Source organism: Pongo pygmaeus, chromosome 1 (assembly GCF_028885625.2).
Source record: "Pongo pygmaeus isolate AG05252 chromosome 1, NHGRI_mPonPyg2-v2.0_pri, whole genome shotgun sequence".
Taxonomy (NCBI): Eukaryota; Metazoa; Chordata; class Mammalia; order Primates; family Hominidae; genus Pongo; species Pongo pygmaeus.
This window is the reverse complement of record NC_072373.2, coordinates 21,199,835-21,227,791: the sequence shown is the minus strand read 5'-3', so window position 1 is coordinate 21,227,791 and position 27,957 is coordinate 21,199,835. Positions and strand designations below refer to the sequence as shown.

The window sequence follows — 27,957 nt, the reverse complement described above, 5'->3', positions numbered from 1 at the left end:
CTCTTGGGCCATGTGCTTTCTCGCCTTCCTTACATTTGTTTGCTTATTCTGCCATGGTCCTTTGGTGGTTTGTGTGGCTCCTCGTGTGTGTCTGTGTCCTGTCCACAGAGTTGTCCAGATAGTCTGATGATCTCAGTGACTGCTTGGTCCTTCCCAGCCCTGCCGGCCAGATTCATAGACAACATGACAAACCAGGAGGCCAGAGAAGGGGCCACGGCCACACTGCAGTGTGAACTGAGCAAGGCGGCCCCTGTGGAGTGGAGAAAGGGACCTGAAACACTCCAAGATGGGGACAGACACAGCCTGAGGCAGGACGGGACCAGGTGTGAGCTGCAGATTCGTGGCCTGGCTGTGGCAGATGCTGGGGAATACTCGTGCGTGTGTGGGCAGGAGAGGACCTCGGCCATGCTCACCATCAGGGGTAAAGATCACATGTGGCCAAGCAAAGCCATGTTCTGGTGTGCCAGTATTGATTTCATGCCATCCATCTCCACTCATTCGTGTCATCTCCCTGTGTCGATATCATCCTGTTCCCATAATTCCCCAGAATCCCTTCCAGCCTCCTGGACTGTTGCAGAAACCAGGAGAAAGCAGCATCTCTAGCCAGCTCCCATCTGTGTACCAGCATGGGTTCAGTCACGTTGCCCTGTTGGTTCTATGTCTTGTCCTCCATTCCCTCATATTCTGTCTACCAAAGTGCTCCAGATGATCTGATTTCCATGTGTGTCTGGCCCTCTTCGGCTCTGTATGTGCCAGATTCATATAAAGACCGAGGTGTGAGGAGGCCACAGAAGGGGCCATGGTCATGTGCTATACAGCCTGGACTGAGGGAAGCAGCCTGTGCTCAGCACATCCCGATGTGGCTCGTGTCCATTTGGGTTCTGTGTCTTTTCTGTGTCATCCATGTCCTGTCTCTTCTGTGGGCTCAGAGGCATGATTGTGTCCATATCTTCTGACCTCCCCAGCCCTGCCCGCCAAGTTCACAAAGGGTCTGACAAATGAAGAGGCCACAGAAGGGGCCACGGCTGTGCTGCAGTGTGAGCTGAGCAAGGCGGCCCCTGTTGAGTGGAGGAAGGGACCTGAAACCCTCAGAGGTGGGGACAGATACAACCTGAGGCAGGATGGGACCAGATGTGAGCTGCAGATTCATGGCCTGTCCGTGGCAGACACTGGAGAGTACTCATGTGTATGTGGTCAGGAGAAGACATCAGCCACTCTCATTGTCAAGGGTAATGACCACACGTGGCCACACGGACTGATGTGGGTGTGTGTCCTTCCTCTGTGTGCAGTTGCAGGCACAGCACACCTCCTTGCGGATGCTGCTTTCCTCTTCCTCCTGCTGTTTCCTCTGTCTGCTCTGTTCTTGGGTTCCAGCATTATCCCGTGCCCTGGTGTCTGTACTGAGCTTCAGCCATGTGACCTTGTGTACCAGTTATGGTTGTAGGGAAGGAATTCCCACCTTGTTTCCCTCCCACTGCCTGCCACCACCACCTAATCAATCCAACTTTCTGCCATCCTTCATTTGAGACCTGGAGTCTTTTAGCCACAGGGTCTCATGTCCTTCTCTGAGGGAGGCCTCTGGTGCCCAGGAAAGGGAGGCAGGACCTAGAGCCCTGGGCCCTGCAGGCTGGCCCTGATTCTCAGTGTAGCCTTGTGGGGCAAACAGCCCCCGTGGCACTTGAGGGTCTAAGGGAACCTGGTCCCTGCCCTGGAGTCTAGGGGACACAGCCCTGACCTGGGGTCTGGAAGACACGGCCCCACTCTGGAGTCTGAATACGTATCCCTGCCCTGGGATTTGGGTGCCCACAGAGGGGAGGTGGAACCTATAGCTCTGGGCCCTGGCCTCGCCCTGGGATCTGGGAGACTCAGCTCTGCCCTCGGGTCTGGGGTACAGGGTCTCACCCTGGGTTCTGAAGTACGCATCCCTGCCCTGGGCTCTCGGGTGTGTGGCCCTGTGGGGGCTGGGGGTGGGGTCCTGGGTGAGAGGACAGCCTCCTAAGCCCTGGGTAGATCTAGCCCCTCCCTGCTTTCCCACCACGCTGCCTCCTCACTCCTGAATCACAGACTGGTGGTCCCCAGTACCATCTGAGGCAGCACCGCCTGTGGAGCCAGGCCAGGGAGCTGGGAGGAGCCCAGGCCCTCATCTGCCGGCCTGGAGAGTGATGCCTGGTATAGATCTGGAGCTGACCCTGCCTCCTGCCCCCTGCAGCCCCACACCCAGTGTTCCGGGAGCCACTGCAGAGTCTGCAGGCAGAAGAGGGCTCCACGGCCACCCTGCAGTGTGAGCTGTCTCAGCCCACTGCTACAGTGGTCTGGAGCAAGGGTGGCCTGCAGTTGCAGGCCAATGGGCGCCGGGAGCCACGGCTTCAGGGCTGCACCGCAGAGCTGGTGTTACGGGGCCTACAACGTGAAGACACTGGCGAATACACTTGCACCTGTGGCTCCCAGGCCACCAGTGCAACCCTCACTGTCACAGGTGGGCTCCCAGGCTAGCGTGGCCCAGGATATAGCGCAGTTCCTGTGCTTTGGGCGGACCCTCGGGGCTGCCTCCCCACCTGGGGCTTCCAATTGAGGAGACAGGGCTCCACAGGGTGGGGGTCCTACCTGCCTTGAGGCCCTGCCTCCTTCCTGGTAGCTGCTCTGATGCGGTTCCCCCTCCCCACTCTGCCCTGTGTCACACCTGTTAGTTCCCCCTTATAGCTCCTCAGGGACCTGCCCTCATGCCCTGCTCCCTCCCCTGCAGCTGCGCCTGTGTGGTTCCTCCGAGAGCTGCAGCCCCAGGAGGTGGATGAGGGAGGCACTGCACACTTACGCTGCGAGCTGAGCCGGGCGGGTGCGAGCGTGGAGTGGCGCAAGGGCTCCCTACAGCTCTTCCCTTGTGCCAAGTACCAGATGGTGCAGGATGGTGCAGCTGCAGAGCTGCTGGTGTGCGGAGTGGAGCAGGAGGATGAGGGTGACTACACTTGCGACACGGGCCACACGCAGAGCATGGCCAGCCTCTCTGTCTGTGGTGAGCTGCTCACCAGCCCCTGCCTCCCACAGCCCCTCACTCTGTCAGCGGCAAGGGGCACTAAGCATCCCTTCCTGCATCGCCCCCAGTCCCCAGGCCCAAGTTCAAGACCCGGCTTCAGAGTCTGGAGCAGGAGACAGGTGACATAGCCCGGCTGTGCTGTCAGCTGAGTGATGCAGAGTCGGGGGCCATGGTGCAATGGCTCAAGGAGGGCGTGGAGCTGCATGCGGGCCCCAAGTACGAGATTCGGAGCCAAGGGGCCACGCGGGAGCTGCTTATCCACCAACTGGAGGCCAAGGACACGGGCGAGTATGCCTGTGTGACAGGCGGCCAGAAAACTGCTGCCTCCCTCAGGGTCACAGGTGAGCGGTGGGGCCTCCCAGAGGAGAGGGTGAGCCCTTCCCTGCCATCCCACTCCCTTATGGTTGCCTTCTGGGTGCATCTGAGTCCCCTGCTCTCACGCTGTCTTCCTCCTCACCCCTGGCACCTCCTGGTGTACCTGTCAGGGCTCTCTGAGAAAACCTGGGCAGCAAGGAAACAGGCTGCAGCCCCTCAAGCCCACTCCTGAGGCCAGTGTGTGGGTGCCCTGCTGAGCCCCCACCTGTTTCTCCTGCAAGCCTTGCCTCCCTGCTGTGCTTGCCAGGGTGGAGCTGGCTGCAGTGTGGGAGTAGACAGGCAGTCGAGTGTCCCACGACCCCTTCCCATTCCTGAGACACAACTGCCCTCTTGGCCCACACTTCCAGCCCATGTTCTGTCCCCAAAGAGTTCAGTGTCATAGCGGGATCTGTGCTTGTGAGCACATCAGGGGACAAAAGCCGTGTGGGACAGATGGGCCATGGCAGAAGAGTGTGAGAGTGCCCAGGAAGGCTTCCTGGAGGAGGGGGCATAGGAGCTTGGCCTGGGCTCTTTTACTTGGTTGGTAAAGGGAACCATCTCACCCCACCCCTCAGAGCCTGAGGTGACCATTGTACGGGGGCTGGTTGATGCGGAGGTGCCGGCCGATGAGGATGTTGAGTTCAGCTGCGAGGTGTCCAGGGCTGGAGCCACAGGCGTGCAGTGGTGCCTACAGGGCCTGCCACTGCAAAGCAATGAGGTGACAGAGGTGGCTGTGCGGGATGGCCGCATCCACACCCTGCGGCTGAAGGGCGTGACGCCCGAGGACGCTGGCACTGTCTCCTTCCATTTGGGAAACCATGCTTCCTCTGCCCAGCTCACCATCAGAGGTAGCCACAGGCGGGCCCCACCAGTGACTGCATGGGGTGAGAATGTCCGGGCCCTGCTGGGTGTGGAGACAGACGGCAAAGGTTCCTTCCTTTGGTGGCTGGGGGCCTGGCAGGGAGGTGGACCTGTGAGCTGGCATTTCAGGGTGGCCCTAGGATGTCAGGGGAGAGTGGGCTGAGTCAGGCTGGTGGGGCGGGTTGTCATGGGCTTCCAGTAGGCTGACACAGTGTTGGAGTTTGGGTCTTGGCCCTTGCAGGGGGGCCACTGCAAACCATAGCCCACTCCCAGCCCTCAGTCATCTGCACCATCTCCTCTAGTTCTCACACTAGTCCCGTTTACCCACCTGTCATCCATCCTTTCATTCATCCATTTATCCATTCACCCATCCATCCACCCATTCACTATCCATTCATCATCCATCGATCCATCCACAATCCATCTGTTTATCCATTGATCAGCCACCCATCCATCCACCCATTATCTATCCATTCATTCCTCCATTGATTCATTCACCTATCCACGTCCATTAGAGCAGACTCTGCCTGCAACTGGAATGGGGAGCTGGGAACAGGCCCCCATGTGCATGTCTTTGTGCACTGGGGGAGGATACCCAGGGATGGACTCCCGAGACGATGAGACTGTGTTGATTGAGGGGGCACCTCAGACGCTGAGGCTGACACCCATGCCTCCTCTGTGTCCAGCTCCTGAGGTGACCATCCTGGAGCCCCTGCAGGATGTACAGCTCAGTGAGGGCCAGGATGCCAGCTTCCAGTGCCGGCTATCCAGAGCTTCAGGCCAGGAAGCCCGCTGGGCTTTGGGAGGGGTGCCCCTGCAGGCCAACGAGATGAATGACATTGCTGTGGAGCAGGGCGCACTCCACCTGCTCACCCTGCACAAGGTGAGGCCTCTGGGACCTGAGTGTACCAGGACGGGGATGCTTCCAACTCCATTCGGGAAGGTCTTCCACCAGGGGGTTATGCTGGGGAGGTGATGAGCTCCTGTCACTGAGGTCTGGCAAGCTGGCTGGGCTCCTTCTGGTTGGGATGGGGGCTCCCAGGGCCAAGCATGTCTCTCCCTGCTTCCTAGGTAACCCTCGAGGATGCTGGAACTGTCAGTTTCCACGTGGGCACATGTAGCTCTGAGGCCCAGCTGAAAGTCACAGGTGGGCAACCCCTTTCCACACTGGTCAGTCTGCCTGCAGATGCCCAGTTTCCTGGGCACCAGAACATCCTACCCATTGGCAGCTGTCAGCGGGCGGGGGGCAGAAACCCAAGACTTCCAACAGTGATCTTGTCTTGGGGCTGGCAATTTTGCAATCCCTGGCCACTGAAGCCACGGACCAGAGAGGTCACTGGGGGGTAGGCTAGTGGAGGTAGTCTTGAGAAATTCCAGAGTGTGTGTGGGGTCCCTGTCCAGGATTAATGCCACCTGCGGGAGGGAGATGGGGGGCCCAGCTGCCATAGGCTTAGGCCCTAAGGTGGAGGCAGGACCTTCCTGACTTCCACCCTCCAAACGCCTACTCCTATGATACGGATGCATGGACATGCCAACGCATCCATGTTTATACACGTCTGCATGCCTGACAGGCTCAAAGGTGCAGATGCAAAAGCATGCCTATGACAAGTGTATGGATTTGGGCAAGCATGTAAACAAGATTTTAGGAACCTTCAGCTTGGGTCATACCTCGCCCCCAGAGCTGGTCATCCCTGAGTGCTTGTTCTTGAGTGCTCTTCCCCTACTGTCCTACCTTTAGGTCTCAAACGGGTCCCCTCTGTGTACTCATCATCCATCTATTCATTCATCCATTTATCCATTTACCTATCCACCTTCCACCCATTTGCTATCCACCATCCATCCATCCATCAACTGTCCATTCATCTATCATCCGTCCGTTCATCTATCATCCATCCTTCTATCGTCTGTCCATCAATCCATTCGTAATCCATCCATTCATCCATTTATCATCCATACAGCTACCATCCATCCATTCACTGTCCACCATCCATCCATTCACCATCCACCCATCCACCATCCATCCATTTACTGTTCATCTATTCATCCCGCTGTTCATCCATATATCCATCCATCTGCCCATTCACACATTTACCATCCATACATCATTTATACATCATCCATTCATCTATTCATTATCCATTCACACACCCACCATCCATCCACCCACCCACTGATCCATCTGCTATCCATCCATTTACTATCCATCTATCCATCCACTGTCCATTCACCCATCCTTCCATTCATCTACCATCCACCCATCCGTCCACCATCCATCTACCCTTCCCCCATCCACTCATGTATTCATCACTCACTCATCCACTATTCACCTATCTTTTCATTTATCCACCATCTATCCACCATCCATCATACACTCACAATCCACCTGCTATCCATTAATTCACTGTAGGATATACCCTCTAAGCTCCTACCCTTAACCAAGTACTGAACCTCATGATGGGCCAGATGCAGTCTGCCTTCAGGGGGTCCCCAGTCTGTTGGAGGAGTTGGACATGGAGATAGCGTGTCCTTCATCCTAGGTGCCACCTCCCACTCCCAAGTCTTTAAAAGGAGACAGATGCAGTCAGTTCTGTTGCCTGTGGGTTCGGGAAAGTTTCCAGATGCCAGTGCCCTCAAGTTGAGTGATGAAGATGGGAAGTTTCCCAGGTGTCCTGAGCAGGGGCAGGATAGCAGGGGCTTGGTGTGTTCATCAGAGTGGGCAACTGTGTGGAGCAGCATGGAGCTGGGCTGTGCTTTGGCCCCTCTCTAGGTGAGGTATTCTCAGCCTGGGTGAGCTGGCTCATGTACAGACACCTGGCTGTGACCTTTTGGTGAGGGCCCTGGCACAGGTGTGTAAATGGGTGCCCATCCCAGGCCCAGGTAGGTGGTGTGGTGGAAGAGCTTGGGAACTTGCTGGAGACAAGAATGAAGAGTTGGTAGGGCAAGATGAGGAGGTGGTCAGATGTGCACTTGGGGAAGACAGTCAAGGGAAGACCAGGAGCTGGTGCTAGGGTGTCAGTGGTGCACATGAGGAAGAGCATGGAGAGGCTTCCAGTGGAGGGCCTGCTTGGGTGGGCACAGAGGGTGATTTGCCTGGTGTTGTCCTGATGGGTGGCTGGTATCTCTGTAAGTTCTCCCCACTCATGCTTCCTCACCCCATGGGATGGAAGTGTCTGGGCTTTGCCAACTGCAGTTTCTCTCTCTTTGTGAGGAGGCTTACAGGATGGTCTTGGGAAGTTTCTCAGGGGCAAGCAAGGATGGAGGGCAGCATCTCTGTTGCCCGATCCCAGGCAGCAGGTGGTGGAATAAGCCTTTGGTTCTGTCTTCCTCCCTTGCCTGTGGGGTGTGAGGTTCAACTCTGTGGGCAGCAGTAGCCTGGGCACATTCTCCTATCTGCAGTGACTACCCTGAGTTTCCATCTGAGAGGTGGGTGGGAGGGAGGAGGAGAGTGTGGAAGGCACAGGGCAGGCACTGGGCAGTTCCTTGAGTTTGGGCCCTGCTGTGTGACCAGGCAGGGAGCAGTTGCCACTCAACATAAGGGCCCTGGAATTCTGGGCTGAAGGGACCTTGGAGGACATCTGGACAAAATGCCCTCTTGGGATGGAAGAAGCGTCTGCTTCCACACCCCCTGGGACAGGGAACTCACTTTCTGAGGTGAACTCCCATCCGCTCACAGTAGCAGGCCCTGTAGCTTCTCCTTCCCAACCCACATTGGGTCAGATAAGGCACCAAATGCCAGAAAGAACTCCAGCCATGGGGCTTGGAGCTTGTCCATTCTGCCTTCTGAGAAGGGCATGTGTGCCTGTCATCAGCCTCCTGTGGGTGAAACCAGGCATGTTCTGAAGGGGTGTGTGGGGGTGCGAGTCTATGAGCTGGAGCTGAGCCACTCTCCACAGGCTCACTGTGGGTGGCCTCTGTGTCCCCCTCTGTGATCAGGGTGGATTTCTATTCCCTAACCCTAGGTCACCCTCCTGGTCTGGGTGATGCCTGCTCTGGCAGACCCGAGGGTGGCCCCTGTACCAGTAACTACTGGCCCCAAGGCTATTCTAGCAAGTCCCACTTTTGGTGGGGTTGAGGGGACAGGGTCTCCTGTTGCCCAGGCTGGAATTCAGTGATGTGAACATAGCTCAGTGTAGCCTCAACCCCCTGGGCTCAAGCGATTCTCCCACCGCAGCTTTGCGAGTAGCTGGGATTACAGGCACATGCCTCCACAGGGTCTCACTATGTTGCCCAGGCTGGTCTTGAACTCCTGGGCTCAAACAGTCCTCCCACCTTGACCTCCCAAAGTGCTGGGATTACAGACATGAGCCACTGTGCCTGGCCAAGTCCCACTTCTGACACCAATTCTAGAGAACAACACACTCACTGTTTTTCTTCTATTATACTCATAGCACAGAACACTCTGTGACCAGATGTGTGGGGGCCATACACCAAGCGATTCTCTAGCAGACAGCAACTGGCTGTCCACACTTCAATTCAATTCTGATGCTTTCTACTTGGAGTTAGAGTCAGATTTCATAGATTAAGGGCTGAGTCCCACAAGACTGCCCCACTTCAGATGCCAGTGGGAAGTCCCAAGCCACCCACACTTCTGACTGAACAGCTATGAAATGGGGTTCCCACTACCCCTCCTTGAGTTTGATTAACTTGCTAAGACAGCTCCCAGAATTCATAGAAACACTTGTATTGAGCAGCTGTTATAAAGGATACAGCTCAGGAATAGCCATGTGGAAAATATTTAAAGGGCAAAGGATGGGGGTGGGGGTGGGCATAGACCTTCCATGTCCTCTCTGGGCGTGCCATGCTCCCAGCACCTCCATATCTTCACCAACGTGGGAACTCATCAAATCTCATTTAAGAGCTTTTATAGAGCATAATCTCTGTTCCCCTCTCCCCTTTCTAGAGGTGGGACGGTGGGAAAATTCCAACCCTCTGAACACTTGGCCTTTCTAGGGGCCCATTCTGATGTTGTCCAGGACCCCTACCTGAGTGACCTCATTAGCATAAACTCAGGTGTAGTCAAAGGAGTACATTATGAACACTCAGGAACTTCTGAGGGTTTTAGGAGCAGAGACACAATCTATTCTTGTGCCACACCCCCACACCAGTGAACCTTAAAGTGGCCCAGTCCTGTGGACTCCAGGGTGTCCCAGCCTCGCCCTCCTTCTTACCCTCTTGTGCAGAGGCAGCGCCATGCCTGGTACGTGGCTTGCAGAATGTGGATGTCTTCGCGGGGGAGGTGGCCACGTTCTCCTGTGAGGTGTCTCATGCGGGTGGGCCGGAGGCCCGCTGGTGGCTGGATGGGACCCTGCTACAGGATGGCCCCCAGAGCGCCATCGCTGTGCGAGACGGGATCTTTCACTCCCTCATGCTCTCAGGCCTGGGGGTGGCCGACTCCGGCACTGTCACCTTCCGCGCAGGGCCCCTGGTCTCCACGGCCAAGTTGTTGATCAAAGGTATTGGCCGATGGGAACCCCTGCCATGCTGGCACTTTTGTATGCTTCCTGCGGGCTCCTGGGATCAGGGATTGGCCCCCAGGGCCACAGAGTGGTCACCACTCTATGCATGCTGTCTGCCTACAGTGGCACAGGTGGGCATGGAGGGTGGATGAGAAGTCTGGGCTTAGGGAGTGGTGTAGCTGGACACCAACCTGTGCCCTGCTGGCAACAACCTTGCTGGCTGCACATGCCCAGCCATGAAACCCAGTCCCTTATGGAGGCAAGAGCAGCCCCTGCCGAGCCTACCCCTGCTGTCACCTGCTTCCTCTGCTGTGGGCTCAGGCTGGGTTTGTGCCCTTCTGGGAAAGAGCTGGCCATATGGGAGCCCCCTCCCAGTGACTCACATGGTGCCTTTGCCCCCTGTGCACCCTCAAAGAAAATGTGGAAGGTTCACCTGGGTCCTGGGGCAAACAGCCATTTGTGGAGTAGGATTTGGACGGTGGAGATGGGATGGGGACCCCAGGAGAGATGGCAGAGTCCTTGCAGAAGGGGCGAGCTGGGCTGGGGCTCTGGCTCCTGAGCCAGGGCCAGAGGGCATGGGGTAGGGGGACTTTGGAGGGTGTGTGTCCCTGTTGGGGCCATGTGCCCAGGGCCAGAGGGAGATAGGGGCAAAGGGGACCAGGAGGGGCCCCCCTGGAAAGAGACCAAGCCTGACAGTGCTATCTCCCATGGGTGGGGGTGAGGTGTGTCTGCAGTGGATAGCCCTGGGCTGTTGTGGTGGGCCCCCTTCCCTGGGCCATGTGCCAGGCAGTCACTGCTCTGCCATTGCCTGCCACAGCTCTGTGCTTGCTGCCGCTGAAGCCTCTAATGCTGACAGCAGAGGGTGGGATGGCTGCAGTGGCTCAGCTCTGGGGGCTGATGTGTGTCCGGCATGTTGGCCGACAGATCCCGTGGTGGAGGTGGTCAGTGCCATGCAGGACTTGGCCGTGGAGGAGGGTGGCTCGGCCGAGCTCCTCTGCCAGTACTCACGGCCCGTGCAGGCCACGTGGAAGATGGACGAGCGGGAGGTGCGCACGGATGGGCACCGTGTCATCATAGAGCAGGACTGGAACGTGGCCAGGCTGACCTTCAGGCCGGCCTTGCCCTGTGACAGTGGCATCTATTCTTGTGAGGCTGCGGGCACCCGCGTAGTGGCCCTGCTGCAAGTGCAAGGTGAGGCCGCCTGGTGGGCAGCCCCAGGCCTGGGGCAGCTTTGGCACAGCTTGGGCTGTGCAGTGATAGTGGAATGGCAGGTAGTGTCCGGTGGCGCTGGGACACAGGTGGCTCGGACAGGTGGGAACAGACCCCGTAGGTGGCAAGCTTGCTGCACCAGGAGCTGAGCTGTGGGTAGGCACGGCATGCACAGCTGCTGAACTTGTGGCTTCCATGAAGAATGTGTGGCCAAATTCGAGACTCCTACACGTGAACCCACAAGAGAATTAGAAAGGGAAGGGAGAGTGGAGGGCAGTGGATTAGGGAGGAGGTCTCTGGTTGTTGTGAGTCTGAGCATGGCATCCCAGGGACCAGGCAGCAGGTCTGGTAGCTCTGTTTGGGGGTGCAGAGAAAGGGGGATGTTTCCAGACCCTGAAGCTGCAGCAGGGCCATGGTGGGTAAAGCATGGCTCTGAGCCTCATGACTGTGTTTGAGCCTGGTTGTGCCGTTGGCGAGTTTCTAGTCTTGTGAACACCTGTGAGGTTTCTCACCTGTGAGGTCAGGAGCCCAGTGCCAAAGTGGCCAGGGCATGGTGGTGGTGGTGGGGGAGTGCTGGGTGACCACAGAGGCAGGCACGGGTGGCTCCACCCTGGACGCTGAGTGCTCGCCTCCACATAGCTTCTGGGGAGGGGGCATTTTGTTTGGCTTTTTGTAGTTTTCAGGGCACTCCCAAGGGACGTTGGGACCCTGGAAGCACGGGCATGGTCTGATCCTCCCTCTCCCCGCAGCCAAGAACACGGTGGTGCGGGGGCTGGAGAATGTGGAGGCACTGGAGGGTGGCGAGGCGCTGTTCGAGTGCCAGCTGTCCCAGCCCGAGGTGGCCGCCCACACCTGGCTGCTGGATGACGAACCCGTGCGCACCTCGGAGAACGCCGAGGTGGTCTTCTTCGAGAATGGCCTGCGCCACCTGCTGCTGCTCAAAAACTTGCGGCCACAAGACAGCTGCCGGGTGACCTTCCTGGCTGGGGATATGGTGACATCCGCGTTCCTCACGGTCCGAGGTGACTGCGCTGTGCCGGTGCGGGGCGGGGTCAGATCCTTCCCACTAGAGACTGCGGTGGGCGGGCGGCAGAAGGGGCGGGGCTGGGGGCTGTGGCTGCAGAGGGGACGTCAGTTAGTCTCCGAGACCCTCCCGCAGGAGGCTGGGCCGCTGGAGCTGCAGAGGGGCTGAGGCCCTGGGAACGGCACAAGGGGCAGGGTTCGCCAGGGGCTGGCCCTTCCCACCTGAGGCCGGGAGCCACCCGCTCCGCAGTGGGTAGAAGCCCCCGGGGCCGAGGCCCAGGAGGGGTGGAACGGTGTGGGTCGCCCTGCGCTGAGACCAGAGGCCCTCCGGAGCCAGGAGGGGGACCTGTTGGTCTCTGGGACCCACAGGAGGCTGGGTTGAAGGCAGGCAGGACTGGGGGCCAGACGAGAGGTGTCTCCCGCGGGAGGCTGGGCTGTCTTCGGGAGAGGGGCTTGCTGGGGCTGCAGGTGGGGAGCATCGGTCTCCCAGACCCCTCCCACCCACGCAGGTGGGATGAAGCGAGGGTATGAAGCCCAGGCCCTGCTCCGGCCCTTGCCCTCACAACCTTTCCTTGGGCACACCCGCAGGCTGGCGCCTGGAGATCCTGAAGCCTCTGAAAAACACGGCGGTCCGGGCCGGCGCGCAGGCCCACTTCACCTGCACACTCAGCGAGGCGGTGCCCGTGGGAGAGGCGTCCTGGTACATTAATGGCGCGGCGGTGCAGCCAGATGACAGCGACTGGACTGTCACCGCCGACGGCAGTCACCACGCCCTACTGCTGCGCAGCGCCCAGCCCCACCACGCCGGGGAGGTCACCTTCGCTTGCCGCGACGCCGTGGCCTCTGCACGGCTCACCGTGCTGGGTGGGTGGTGGGCGAGCTCCCTTTTCCCTCCCCTGCAGGTCGGGTCTGGGGCGCGCCCCACCTCCAGAGCTCGCGAGTGCGTGGGTGACCATCCTGGGCTGCGATCTGCAGCATCTGCCCACTCCAGAGCCTGGGGTTGACTGCCTGCGGATATGGGCCTGACCATGGGAGTCTGGGAGGTTGCTCTTGGCCAGGCATAACCATGCATGAGCCTACCACCCTGTGGATTCCTAAGGTCAAGGTCCCTTCATCCTGCCCCATCTCCCCCTCAGCTCCCCTGACTCCTAATGTAGATCTGAGCCCAGCTCTGGGGAGACAGGAGGTACAGAGACTGCCAGGGGCTCTCCATGCTGGGTGGGCTCTGGGCACATATAGTCTCCATGTGACATGCACCTGCAGCCAGTATCACAGCCCAGTGGCTTCCAGAGGGAGTGTTGGTGCTGACAGGGAGCCACCCCCCTGACCGGTCCCCCTTTTCCCCAGGCCTCCCTGATCCCCCAGAGGATGCTGAGGTGGTGGCTCGCAGCAGCCACACTGTGACACTGTCTTGGGCAGCTCCCATGAGTGATGGAGGCGGTGGTCTCTGTGGCTACCGCGTGGAGGTGAAGGAGGGGGCCACAGGCCAGTGGCGGCTGTGCCACGAGCTGGTGCCTGGACCCGAGTGTGTGGTGGATGGCCTGGCCCCCGGGGAGACCTACCGCTTCCGTGTGGCAGCTGTGGGCCCTGTGGGTGCCGGGGAACCAGTTCACCTGCCCCAGACAGTGCGACTTGGTGAGTTGCTTCACTGGGGTCTGGGGAGTTCACAGCCCCCACAAGCTGGAGGAGGGAGGGGTCCCCAGGGGTGGGGCCTGCACCCTGGGTGCATCTTTGCTGATGGGGCCTGTCCTCTGTCCATGGACGCTGTTCCCCAGCAGAGCCACCGAAGCCTGTGCCTCCCCAGCCCTCAGCCCCTGAGAGCCGGCAGGTGGCAGCTGGTGAGGATGTCTGTCTGGAGCTTGAGGTGGCAGCTGAGGCTGGCGAGGTCATCTGGCACAAGGGAACGGAGCGCATCCAGCCCAGTGGGCGGTTCGAGGTGGTCTCCCAGGGTCGGCAACAGATGCTGGTGATCAGGGGCTTCACGGCAGAAGACCAGGGCGAGTACCACTGTGGCCTGGCCCAGGGCTCCACCTGCCCCGCGGCTGCCACCTTCCAGGGTGCGTTGTCCCTCTCCTTCCAGGTTCCAGGGTGGGGAGCTCTGGTGTGGGGGTGCAGCTTGGCCTTCGTCTCACAGGCTCTCTCAGGGAAGGGCTGAGGGTCCTTTTGAGGACCCCATCACATGGGAGAGACTGAGGCTCCATAGGGAGATGCAGCAAACCCCATGTTGCAGAGCCTTGATGGCCTAGGCCAGGCTGCCTGTCCCTGAGCAGGTCCTGGGTGGTGCAGCCCTTGGTTCTCCTATTCTGGTCCCTTTAAGCTTCTGGGCCCCTGCACACAGACATCCCCTGTACTCTGAACCCCCTGAAACCCCTGGTGTTCCGATCCCTCCCACACTCTGAGGCCTGTCCCCTGAACTCTGAGCCTAATCCTCCCTGCATGGCAGCCAGCACCCCCATGAGTCTAGGCACTCTATCCCAGAAGCAGGGCTAGAAGGGCTCAAATCAGCCCAATTTGCTTTTGCAGAGTCCTTTCCTGTTCCGGTCATCACATACCCTATGCAGGGAGGTAGACTGAGGCCCCACTCAAAGTGGGGGAGCTGAGGCTGAGGGGCTCTGAGACTTGCAAAGATTGTGCCATCTGAAGTAGCTAGTGCCAGGTGGGGAGAGAGGCCTAGCAAGGCCACAGCCCAGCTATATACTGATAAGCAGCTGAGGTCTGGGGTGATGGCTCTGAACTATCCCACTGACTGGTCTTTTGCCTTCCTCAGTGGCACTGAGCCCAGCCTCTGTGGATGAGGCTCCTCCTCAGCCCAGCCTGCCCCCCGAGGCAGCCCAGGAGGGTGACCTGCATCTACTGTGGGAGGCCCTGGCTCGGAAACGTCGCATGAGCCGTGAGCCCACGCTGGACTCCATTAGCGAGCTGCCTGAGGAGGACGGCCGCTCACAGCGCCTGCCACAGGAGGCAGAGGAGGTGGCACCTGATCTCTCCGAAGGCTACTCCACGGCCGATGAGCTGGCACGCACTGGAGATGCTGACCTCTCACACACCAGCTCTGATGATGAGTCCCGGGCAGGCACCCCTTCCCTGGTCACCTACCTCAAGAAGGCTGGGAGGCCAGGCACCTCACCACTGGCCAGCAAGGTGAGCACCCCCAACTTGGCCTGCAAGGAGAGGTCTGAGACCTTCACCATCTATCCATCCATCCATCCCTCCATCCACTATTCATCTATTTGCCATTCATCCACCCATCTATGCATCTACTCATCTATCCATCTTTTCTTCCATTCATCCACTCATCTGCCATTCATCCATCTATCCATGCATCCATTCGTCCATCTTTCCTTCCTTCCATGTATCCATCCATGCATCTTTCTATCCATCCATTCATCCATACACCATTCATCTATCCATCCATCCATGCATCCATACACCATTCATCTATCCATCCATCCATGCATCCATCCACCATTCATCCACCCATCCATGCATCCATCCATCCATCCATCCACCATTCATCCATCCATCCATGAATGCATCTTTCTAGCCATCGTTCATCCATCCATCCACCATTCATCTGTCCATCCATCCATGCATCCGTCCACCATTCATCCACCCATCCATGCATCCATCCACCTACCATTCATCCATCTGTTCATGCAAGCATCTATCCACCATTCATCCATTCATTCATGCATCCATCCATCTAAACCACTCATCCACCCATCTATGCATCCATCCACCTATCCTTCCTTCCATCCACCCATCCACCCATCCACCATTCATCCATCTATGCATCCATCCATCCATGCATCCACCCATCCTTTAATTCATCCAACTGCCATCCATCTATTCAGGCAACCGTTTTTCCATCTTCCATCCTTGTACCTAATCAATCCATTTATACATCTGTCTTTCCTTACTTTCATCTGTTTATGCATCATCTATCTACCATCCATCCATCCATCCATCCATTCATCCATCCTTCCATCCATCCATACACGATCCATCCATCAATGCATGCATTTATTCTCTTCTGTCTGTCCACCATCCATCCTTCAATCCATGCATCTGTCTATTCTTCCTTCTATCCATCCATCCATCCATGTATCCATTCATGCATTCATTCTTTCTTCTTTTCATCCACCCATTTATTTATGTGTCCATCTTTGTTTCCTTTCATCTATTCATTCATCTGCCATCTATTCATCCATATGTTCATCTTTCTTTCCTTTCTTCCATCTATCCATCCACCATCTATCCATCCATTCACACATTCCTCCTTCCATCTAGTCATCCATCCACCCATCTGCTATCTACATACTCATCCATCTATCATCTATTCACCATTCTGCCATCTGTCCATAATCCTTCCATCTGTCCATCCATGCTTGTATCCATTCATCATCCATCTACCATCCTTCCATTTGTCCGTCCATGTATGCTTCCATTCTTCCTTCTTTTCATCTATTCACCCATCCTCCTATCTGACATGCATCCGTCTACCCACTATCCATTCATGTATCTACTCACCATCCTGTTATTCATCCATCTATCTACCATCCACCCACCATCCTTCCATTCCATTCCATTCATCCATCCATCTACTATCCATCTGCCACTCCTGCACCTGTTCACCTGTTCATTCATTTATCTGTCAGCCTGTTTACCCACCTATACAACCATATAACTCCATCCATCTGCTGTTTATCATCCATCCACCTACTCATTCACCCATCCATCCACCATTCGTCCATGATCTATTCCTGTACTTGTTCACCTGTTTGTCTGTTTATCTCTCAGCCTGTTTCCATACCACCATCTGTCTAACCATTCACTCATCCACCAGTCACCCACCCACTCACTCATCCATCCATCCGTCCATCCACCTGTTCTCCCATTCAACCACCATTCATCGATGTATCTCTCCATCCACCCTGTGTCCATCCATTCATATACACATCTGACCGTTAAAACTTTTGCCTGAAGAGTTGGAACTGGTCTCTTTATGGTGTTCTTCACAACCCTGTTCATCCTGGTCTGAGTGACTGTGTAAAGCGATTTCCAGGAAGTGGGCTTGCTTTTTGGAAGGTGCTGTCAGACATCTAGGTCAATTGAAGCTAGTGTGGGTCCAGTTGGTAGGAGGAAAAAGGGCATACTGGAGCAAGACCTGGAGCTGCCCTTGCCATGTGTTCGACACCTGTCATGCCCTGTTCCTGGCCTCAGATTCCCTATCTCACCATGACGTCAGGCTCTGTGCCCACAGGTTGGGGCCCCAGCAGCCCCCTCTGTGAAGCCACAGCAGCAGCAGGAGCCACTGGCTGCTGTGCGCCCACCACTGGGAGACCTGAGCACCAAAGACCTGGGTGATCCCTCAATGGACAAGGCAGCTGTGAAGATCCAGGCCGCCTTTAAGGGCTACAAGGTCCGGAAGGAGATGAAACAGCAGGAAGGGCCCGTGTTCTCCCACACATTTGGGGACACCGAGGCACAGGTGGGGGATGCCCTGCGGCTGGAGTGTGTTGTGGCTAGCAAGGCAGATGTGCGAGCCCGCTGGCTGAAGGATGGTGTGGAGCTGACCGACGGGCGGCACCATCACATCGACCAGCTTGGGGATGGCACTTGCTCTCTGTTGATCACTGGCCTGGGCCGTGCTGATGCTGGCTGCTACACCTGTCAGGTGAGCAACAAGTTTGGCCAGGTGGCCCACAGTGCCTGTGTGGTGGTCAGTGGGACAGAGAGTGAAGCCGAGAGTTCCTCTGGGGGTGAGCTGGACGATGCCTTCCGCCGGGCTGCCCGGCGGCTGCACCGGCTCTTCCGCACCAAAAGTTCGACTGAAGTTTCAGACGAGGAGCTCTTCCTGAGTGCAGAAGAGGGCCCTGCAGAGCCAGAGGAGCCCGTGGACTGGCAGACATACCGCGAAGATGAGCATTTCATCTGCATCTGTTTTGAGGCGCTCACTGAGGCCCGCCAGGCGGTAACTCGCTTCCAGGAGATGTTTGCCACACTGGGCATCGGGGTGGAGATCAAGCTGGTGGAACAGGGACCTCGGAGAGTAGAGATGCGCATCAGCAAAGAGACCCCCGCTCCTGTGGTACCTCCAGAGCCATTGCCCAGCCTACTGACTTCTGACGCCGGTGAGTCTGCACACTGCCTCGGTCTGGGGTCACGAGCCAGGGTGCAGAGGCAGGGAGAGGCAGGGGAGAAGGATCCAGGCTAGTCGTGGCCAGAGTCTGCTGCAAGCTCAAGGGGTTACCTGTGCCCACCACTGGGCTCTTCGCAGGTGCAGCCCACTGAGGTGTGAAAAGCCCTGACTTTGAGATTAAATAGAGCTGAATTTGAACCTCAACCCTGTCTCTTACTAGCTGTGTGCTTTGGGGGAAGCTGCTTAGCATCTCTGTACCTCAGCTTTCACATCTGTGAAATGAGAATGGGAATGCAGTTGTACGTTGATATACACAGAGGATGGATTTCAGAACCCTCATGTGTACCCAAATCCACACATACTCAAGTCCCCAAATCAGCCCTGCAGAACCTATATATATGAAAAGTCAGCCCTCCCTATACAGGGTTTTGCCTCCCACAGATGCTGTATTTTTTGATCCATGTTTGGTTGAAAAATATCCACATATAAGTGGACCCATGCAGTTCAAATGCATGTTGTTCGAAGGTCGTTTGTATTCACTCTTTAGAATTTTTTTAAAATGAGACTCTGAAATGTAACCTGTATAAAATGCTGCACTCATGGTCCAGTCTGTATACCATTTCCCATTCCAGCATCTAGGAGTAGTTAAAAAGCCATTTCCTTATTCGCTTGTGTCTCTCTAGGAATGTTAAAGAGGGTATGATGAATGACCCACAGTGTTATTTCTTGAAACTTCTCTCCAATTTTGAGCCTCTCCCTTGCTTCAAATCCCTCACCTACTCCTCCTGGACTTACAGGCCACACAGTCTTTATCTTTGCTTTACCTCCCTTTTCCTCCCTGTTTCCAGCCCTTTATCCCTTTTGCCTCAAAGTAGCTTGGGAACCAAGCTGGCAAACAGAATTCTTAGAGAACAAGGAAGAGAGAGAGGCTTAGTAGGCAAAGATACCGTTCTGTTTAGCTGTCAGGGTCTGTGAATGCTCCCATATGAATGATTGTTCTGTACATCATATGTGTCAAACCATTCATCTGGTGGCAACTTGCATGTATGTGGCAGCCGGACGTGATCATTGTTCCCTGGGGCTAACTCACCCATCTATCCCAGCCCCAGTGTTCCTGACCGAGTTGCAGAACCAAGAAGTGCAGGATGGGTATCCTGTGAGCTTTGACTGCGTGGTGACAGGTCAGCCCGTGCCCAGTGTGCGCTGGTTCAAGGATGGGAAGTTGTTGGAGGAGGATGACCACTACATGATTAATGAAGACCAACAGGGTGGCCATCAGCTCATCATCACAGCCGTGGTGCCAGCAGACATGGGCGTCTACCGCTGCCTGGCCGAGAACAGCATGGGTGTCTCCTCCACCAAGGCTGAGCTCCGTGTGGACTGTGAGTACTGCGTCTGGTTTGGTGTCTCCAGGGTGGGTGGTGTAGAGGCTCCTGAGTTGGTCTTGAGGATAGTTCAGAGAGCATTTGTCTCAGCCCAGGCAGGATTTGGGGCCTCAGTGTCGTGTGGCTGATGGAAAGCTCTCTGGGAGCTAGGGCCAAGACAGGCCCCCAGTCTGGAGCCCCTTGGGGTAAGGGGTTGAGGGATCTCATCTCTGTGAGAGGCATCCTGGCTGGGACAGAGGCTCAGGAAGATTTGGAAGTGGACCTCATGGAGTAAGGTGAGGGGGTCAAGAAGGGTGAGTCCAGCCTACCCCAACCACTCCCTTGAGGTCCCTTTTGAAGGCTGTCAGATGGCTTGATCAGGAAGCCTCTCAGGAGAAGCTCAAGGGCATGGTGAATGGTTCGTGGCACTGTGGCATTATGAGAAATATTTATTTGACCTTTGTCCTCATTTCCTGACACAGAGCTTCTAAATCCCTTGGAATTTCCTGGGTGATAGGAGCATCTTTTGTTCTAATAAGGTGACTCTTGGTGGGTCCCCAGTTAGCTTCAGGATGACGGGTGGTTTCCAGAAAGACTAAGCCTTTATTAGAAGCCCAAAACTTTCAGCACTACCTCCATCCTCTCAGGAGGGTGGGGATGCTGGAGATTAAGTAATTTATCTTGCCTGTGTGATGCAGCCTCCATACAAACCCATAAACTAAGATGTTTGGGTAGCTTGCGGGTTGATGAACACATGGAGGTGCCAGGATAGTTGTGCAAAGTGCCGCTCCTCTCCCTCACACCTTGCCCTATGTATCTTTTCCATGAGGCTATTCCTGAGTTATATCCTTTATAGTAAACCATTAGTAGTAAGTAAAGCACTTTTCTGAATTCTGTGAGCCGTTGTTGCAAATTATCAAACACAAGGAAGAGGGTTGTAGGAACCTCCAATTTACAGCCATTCAGTCAGAAGTATGGGTGGAAATCTGGGACTTAGAACTGGCATCTAAAGTGAGAACATACTTGTGAGATTGATTCTGTTAATGTTTAGGGTCTGTGCTAACTTTGAGCAGTTAATGTCAGAATTGAATGGATGTGTTGTACATCCAGTTGGCATCAGATGTGTTGTGAGTGAAAACAGCTCAGGCACAGACTCTGGAGCCACAGAGTTGGGTAAAATCCTGGCTCTGCCACTTACCAGCTATGTGATCTGGTAGAAGTGACTTTATCACTCAATGCCTCAACCTCCTCATCTGGGAAATGGAGATCATGGAAACTGTCTTGTGGTATAGCTATGAGAGTTAAGTGAGTTGATTCATGTAAAACATTTAGTAGAACAGGCTGGGTACATAGTTAAGCACAAATTGTTAGCTGGTATGCAAGGCAGTTGTTGGGACAGGAGAAGGGTGCTGTATCTTTCAGCCTGACAAAGTCTCACTGAGTCCTCCAGCCTCTGGCTGGTACAGGCTGTGAGATACTAAAGAAAGATTTCTTTTCTCTCTCCTGCCATCCGCTTCCATGTTGAGCCTGATGCCACAGGCCAGGCAGACAGTTTTGGAGGTGCTTTGGGGCTGGATGTGCAGCCATGGGATGGCCCTAAGGTAGAACTAATAAATGGTTTCAACAAGATCACAGGACACAAGATTGACATGCAAAAATCAGTTGTATTTGTATATACTTAAAATGAACACATGGAAACCAAAATTAAAAACACAATAATATTTATAATAGCTTCAAATAAAATTTTTTTTAACTTATGTATAAATTCAACAAAACATCTACTGGATCTGTATCCTGAAAATTACAAAATGCTGATGAAAGACAACAGAAAGGACCTAAACAAGCGGAGAGACATACCATGTTCGTGTATTGGAACTCAACATAGCTAAGATGCCAAATTGATATATATTAATGCAGTTCCTATAAAAATCCCAACAAGATTTTTTTATATACACAGATGAGCTTGTTCTAAAACGTATATGGGAAGGCACAGAACTTAAAATAGCTAAAAACCATTTTGAAAAACAAGAATAAAATGGGAAGAACCATTCTACTTAAGATTTACTATTTAGCTAAAGTTTTAAAGACAGTGTGGAATTTGTAGAGGGATTGACACATAAATCAGTGGGACAAAATGGAGAATACAGATTTAGACTCATACAAATATGTCCAAGTGATTTTTGACGAAAGTGCAAAAGCAATTAAATGGAGGAAGGATAGAATTTCAACAAATCTGGTGCTGGAGAAATTTGGACATGTATAGGCAAAAAATGACCCTTAACCTAAACCTCACACCTTATATGAAAATTAACTCAAAATCAATTGCGTCCTTAAATATACAACTTTTAGGGAAAAAAATGGCAGAGAATCTTTAGGATCTTAGGCTACAAAAAGACTTCTTAGACTTGACACTTAAAGCACCATCCATAAAAGGAAAAATTGGTAAACTGGATCTCACCAAAATTGAAAACTTTTGCTCTGAGAAAAACCCTGTGTAGAGGATGAAATGTTACAGATTGGAAGAACATGTTCACAAATTATGTATCTTGTAAGGGACTTTTATCTAAATAAATATAAAGAATGCTCAAAATTAAGCAGTAAAGAATTTTAAAAATCCAGTTGTAACATGGGCAAAAGACTATCCAGTCATTTCATGGGAGAGGATATGCAGAAGGTAAATAAGCATATGAAAGATGTTCAACATCATTAGCCATTAGAGATATTCACGTTAAAACCCCAGTGAGATATCACTGCATAAATACCAGAATGGCTACAATTAAAAATGGTGATAGCACCAAATGCAAGTGAGGATACAGAGAAACTGGGGTCATTCATACATTGCTGGTGGGAAAGTAAAATGGGCCAGCCACTCTGAAAACTGTGGCAGCCTCTTACAAAACTAACCATGTGCTTACCATATAACCCAACAATTTCTCTTTTTTTTTGGCATTTATACCAGAGAAATGAAAAAATTGCATTCAAACTAAAACCTGCACCCAAATGTTCATAGCACCTTTATTCCTAACAGAGCCAAGGGCTGGTAACACCCGAAATGTCCTTCAATGGGTAAATGGTTAAACAAACCACCTATGTACATCTGTTCTATGGAATGCTACTCAGCCATAAAAAGGAACTATTGATGTATAATAACTGTGATAAAATTGCGTCTTACTACATAAAATTAAATATATAAACATACACTCAATTGTGTTCTTGTAAAACTTTTGAAATCTCAACAAAATCAATGGATTGCATCAATGTCAGTCTTCTAGTTGTGATATTGCACTGTAGTTGGTGAGATATTGACATTGCAGGAAGGTGGATGAAGAATAAATGGGATCTCTATATCGCTTAGAACTGCGTGTGAATTTACAATTATTTCAAAATAAAAAGGAAAAGGAACTATTAAAGAAAAGTCAATGATCTTAAATAAGAACTTATATATTTATCCACATCATTCCATTTCTGAGTGCTTCATTCCGTTGTGTAGATCTAGATTTCCATCTGATACCATTTTCCTTCTGCTTGAGGACATCTTTTAATATTTCTTATAGTGTGGGTATGCTGGAATTCCTTCAGATTTTGTGTGTCAGAAAATGTCTTTACTTCACTTTTGTTTTTGAAAGATGTTTTTCCTAGGACAGTTTTTTTCTTTCCACATTTTAAAGGTGTTGCTCCACTGTCTTCTAGCTTGCATTGTTTCCAATGAGAATTAGGATGTCATTCTTATCGTTGATTTTCTGTACATAACGTGTCTTTGTATAAGGATTTAAAACTTTTTACATATTTGCACACCATAAAATTCATCATTTACCAATGTTCAATTTAGTGGGTTTTAGTATATTCACAAGGTCTGTGCAACCATCACTTCTGTCTAATAATATGTTCTGGAATATCTAATTCTGGAACATTTTCATCATGCCTGAAAAGAAACCATTAGCAGTTACTCCCCATTCTCCCATTCCCCCAGCCTCTGGAAATAACTAATCTACTTTCTGTCTCTATAGGATAACCCATTCTGGACATTTTCTGTAAATAGAATCCTACAATACATGGCCATTTCTGTCTGCCTTCTTTCACTGAGCATACTGTTCACAAGGTCCATCCATGTAGTGGCATATATTATTATCGTGCACGTCTTTTATGGCTGAAAAATATTCCATGGTATGTGGAGTATTTATGCATTTATTGCGTGGCATTTATCCATTGGTTGTTTTGGCTGTTATGAACAGTGCTGCAGTGAACATTTGTATATGAGTGTTTGTGTGAGCACGTTTTTAATTCTCTCATGTATATACACCTAGGAGTGGAATTCCTTGGTCATGTGGCAACTTGGTTGAACTCCTAGAGGGACTACCAAGCTTTTCCACAGTAGCCACATCATTTTACGTTCCCATCAGCAATGTACAAGGGTTTCAATATCTCCACATCCTTGCCAGGACTTGTTATTGTTCATCTTTTTGATTATAGGCATCCTAATGGGTATGAAGTGGTATCTCATTGTAGTTTTGATTTGCATTTCCCTAGTGACTAACAATATTGAACAACTTTTCATGTGATGGTTGGTCATTTGTATATCTTCGGAGAAATGTCTATTCAAATCCTTTGGACATTTTAAAATTGGGTAATTTGTCTTTTATTTTTGAGTTGTAAGAGTTCTTCGTATATTCTTGATACTACAGTCTTATCAGATAAAAGATTTTCAAATATGTTCTCATTCTGTGGGTGTCTTTTTACTTTCTTGAGAGTGTTCTTTGAGGCACAAAAGTGATAAATTTTTTTTTATATAAGGTCTTACTCTGTTGCCCAGGCTAGAGTGCAATGGCATGATCCTAGCTCACTGCAGTCTTGAACTTCTGGGCTCAAGTGATCCCCCTACCTCACCCTCCCAAGTAGCTGGGACCATAGGTGTGTGCCATTATGCCCAGCTAATTTTTTAATTTTTTTTGTAGAGGCAGGGTCTTGCTATGTTGCCCAGGCTGGAGGGCAGTGGTATAATCATAGCTCACTGTAACCTCAAACTCCTGGCCTCAAGTGATCCTCCTGCCTCAACAAAGGTTTTAAATTTTAATAAAGTACAATTTATCTACTTGTTCTTTGGTTGCTTGTGCTTTAGCTGTCATTTCTAAGAAACTGTTGCCTAATCCAGGGTTATAAAGAGTTACACCTATGCCTATAGTAACTCATATATTTAAGTCTTTGGTCCATTTTGAGTTTTTTTTTTTTTTTTTTTTGTATATGATATGAAGTAAGGGCCCAAGTTTGTTCTTTTAATGTGGATACCCAGTTGTCTTAGCACCATTTGTTGAAAAGACTATTTTGCCATTGAACTGTCTTGGAATTCTTGTCAAAATTTGATTTTCTCTAAATGTATGGGTTTATTTATGGACTCTAAATTCTGTTTCATTGATCTAAATGTCTTTCATTATGCCAGCACCACACTGTCCTGATTACAGTAGCTCTGTAGTGGGTTTTGGAATTGGCAGGGTAAAGTCCTCCAACTTCCTTCTGTTTCAAGATTGTTTTGCCTTTTCTGGGTGCCTTGCATTTTCATATGAATTTTAGGGTCAGCTTATCACTTTCTTCACAAAAACTCTCTAGGTATTTTTAAAGATTTTTTAAAAAAATAACTGATTATGAGTAATTTGATTATGATTTTCTTTGGTGTACTTTTCTTCATGTTTGTTGAGGTTGGACTTTGTTGTTAACTCGCTTAGAACTGTGGGTTTAGAGTTTTCATTAAGTTTGGAATTTCTGTGACGATTATTGCTTCAAATATTCTTTTCTTCAATTACATGTATATTAAGCCATATTATTATTATTGCTTCAAATATTCTTTTCTTCAATTGCCTGTATATTGAGTCACATGGAGTGTGTACAGTTCACTAATGCTCTTTTCACTTTTAAAAATTCCTGTATCTTTCATTTTGCATAGTTTTTATTCATGCCTTTATGTCCACTATATTTTCTTCTGTAATGTCCATCCTATGAATCTCATTCATTTTATTATTTGTCTCTATAAGTTCTACTTGATTCTTTTGAAATATGTTCTACATCTCTACTTAATGTTTTGAATGCAGAGAATACAATTCTAATACCTGTTTTCATGTCTCCTCTACCAGTTCTAACATCTGCATCAGTTCTGGGTTGGTTTCAGTTGATTATTTTCTACTTTATGGGTCATCTTTTCCTGTCTCTTGGTATGTCTGGTGATCTTTGATTGAGTGCCTGAGATTGTAAACTTTACCCTATTAGGATATTTTGTATTTCTGCATATCTTCTTGAGCTTTGTTCTGGGATACAGTGAAGATACTTGGATGCAATTTTATTCTTTGGGGCCTAGCTTTTATGATTTCTTTGGTGTCTCCAGAGCAGTGTTCAGTCTAGGGCTAATTATTTCCCACTACTGAGCCAAGAACTTTCCTGAGTACTCTACTCAATGCTCTATGAGTTAGGAATTTTTCTAGTCTGACTGGTGGAATCAGGAGCTATTCCTGGTATTGTTTCCCCTAATCCTTTCAGGTGGGTCTTTCCTCACATGCAGATACTAATCAGTATTCTGCTGAGTCCTTGAGGCAGGTCCTTTCTCTGTACAGCTTTCTTCTCTCCAGTACTTTGTCTGTGAACTCTAGCTGCCTTAGTCTCCCAGGACTCTGAGCTCCATCTTCCCATCTCAAGGAGTCTGCTGGGCCCTGCCTCAGTTTCCCTTCCCTGAGCCTACAAATTCAAGGCAGGAAACTGGAGCAATCATAGGGCTCATCTTTATTTCCTGTGTTTAAGAAATCGCTGTCCTGGCCTGGTGCACTTTGGCTCATGACTGTAATTCCAGCATTTTGGGAGGCTTAGGCAGTAGGATCACTTGAGCCTAGAAGTTCATGACTAGCCTGGGCAACACAGTGAGACCCTGTCTCTACAAAAAAATACAAAAAAAATTAGCCAGGCATGGTGGTGTACATCTGTAGTCCCAGCTACTTGGGAAGCTAAGGCAAGAGGATCGCTTGAGCCTGGGAGGTTGAGGCTGCAGTGAGCTATGATTGCACCGCTGCACTCCAGCCTGGGTGACAGAGTAAGACTCTGTCTCAAAAAAAAGAAAAAAAAAAAAAAAGAAAAGTGGAGACATAGAATATATTTTATTTAATGTTTTTATCTCTCGAGATTTATTTTTCAGTTCTTTATTTTTTCCATAAGTTATTGGGGTACAGGTGGTATTTGGTTACATGAGTAAGTTCTTTAGTGGTGATTTGTGAGATTTTGGTGCACCCGTCACCTGAACCGTATACACTGCACCATATTTTTAGTCCCTCACCCCCACTCCCACGCTTCCCCCCAAGTCCCCAAAGTCCATTATATCATTCTTTTTCTTTCTTTCTTTCTTTTTTGAGATGGAGTCTCGCTCTGTCGCCCAGGCTGGAGTGCAGTGGCACAGTCTCGTCTCACTGCAAGCTCCGCCTCCTGGGTTCACGCCATTCTCCTGCCTCAGCCTCCCGAGTAGCTGGGACTGCAGGCTCCAGCAACCGTGCGAGGCTAATTTTTTGTATTTTTAGTAGAGACGGGGTTTCACCGTGGTCTCGATCTCCTGACCTTGTGATCCACCCACCTTAGCCTCCCAAAGTGCTGGGATTACAAGCGTGAGCCACCGCGCCCGGCCAGTCCATTGTATCATTCTTATGCCTTTGCATCCTCACAGCTTAGTTCCCACATATCAGTGAGAACATATGATGTTTGGTTTTCCATTGCTGAGTTACCTTACTTAGAATGATAGTCTCCAATCTCATCCAGGTCACTGCAAATGCTGTTAATCCATTCCTTTTTCTGGTTGTGTAGTATTCCATCATATATGTATACCACAGTTTATTTATCCACTCGTTGATTGATGGGCGTTTGGGGTTGGTTCCATGATTTTGCAGTTGTGAACTATGCTGCTATAAACATGCATATGCAAGTGTCTTTTTCAAATAATGACTTATTTTCCTCTGGGTAGATACCCAGTAGTGAGATTGCCGGAGCAAATGGTAGTTCTACCTTTAGTCCTTTAAGGAATCTCCACACTGTACCATAGTGGCTGTACTAGTTTACATTCCCACCAGCAGTGTAGAAGTGTTTCCCGATCACTGCATCCACACCAACATCTACTGTTTTTAAATTTTTTTATTATGACCATCCTTGCAGAAGTTAGGTGGTATCACGTTGTGGTTTTGATTTGCATTTCCCTGATGATTAGTGATGTTGAGACAGAATACATTTTAAATACCCAAGTAGAACTTCCAGAGATTAAAAAAATCCAATGGATAGGATTAATAGCAGGTAGAGAAGAAGATTATAAATTTATTACAGAAGAGGCTGGGCGCAGTGGCTCACACCTGTAATCCCAGCACTTTGGGAGGCCGAGGCGGGCGGATCACGAGGTCAGGAGATCAAGACCATCCTGGCTAACATGGTGAAACCCCGTCTCTACTAAATATACAAAAAAATTAGCCGGGCATGGTGGCAGGCACCTGTAGTCCCAGCTACTTGGGA

At 51.5% G+C, this 27,957-nt stretch overlaps 1 protein-coding gene across 2 annotated transcripts in view; it reads left to right on the top strand.

The window, feature by feature from the left end:
* OBSCN (obscurin, cytoskeletal calmodulin and titin-interacting RhoGEF) overlaps positions 1-27,957 on the top strand; it is a 173,910-nt gene that overhangs the window by 98,439 nt on the left and 47,514 nt on the right. For both annotated transcript variants that reach the window (XM_063671646.1, XM_054467038.2), the window contains exons 53-67: positions 158-421; positions 966-1,229; positions 2,210-2,476; positions 2,744-3,010; positions 3,100-3,372; positions 3,961-4,233; positions 4,933-5,129; positions 5,318-5,393; positions 11,661-11,933; positions 12,523-12,798; positions 13,282-13,569; positions 13,710-13,991; positions 14,702-15,075; positions 17,198-18,068; positions 19,180-19,458. In XM_063671646.1, the coding sequence (XP_063527716.1) occupies positions 158-421; positions 966-1,229; positions 2,210-2,476; positions 2,744-3,010; positions 3,100-3,372; positions 3,961-4,233; positions 4,933-5,129; positions 5,318-5,393; positions 11,661-11,933; positions 12,523-12,798; positions 13,282-13,569; positions 13,710-13,991; positions 14,702-15,075; positions 17,198-18,068; positions 19,180-19,458 (4,524 nt within the window). The remainder of the gene's footprint in view (positions 1-157; positions 422-965; positions 1,230-2,209; positions 2,477-2,743; positions 3,011-3,099; positions 3,373-3,960; positions 4,234-4,932; positions 5,130-5,317; positions 5,394-11,660; positions 11,934-12,522; positions 12,799-13,281; positions 13,570-13,709; positions 13,992-14,701; positions 15,076-17,197; positions 18,069-19,179; positions 19,459-27,957) is intronic.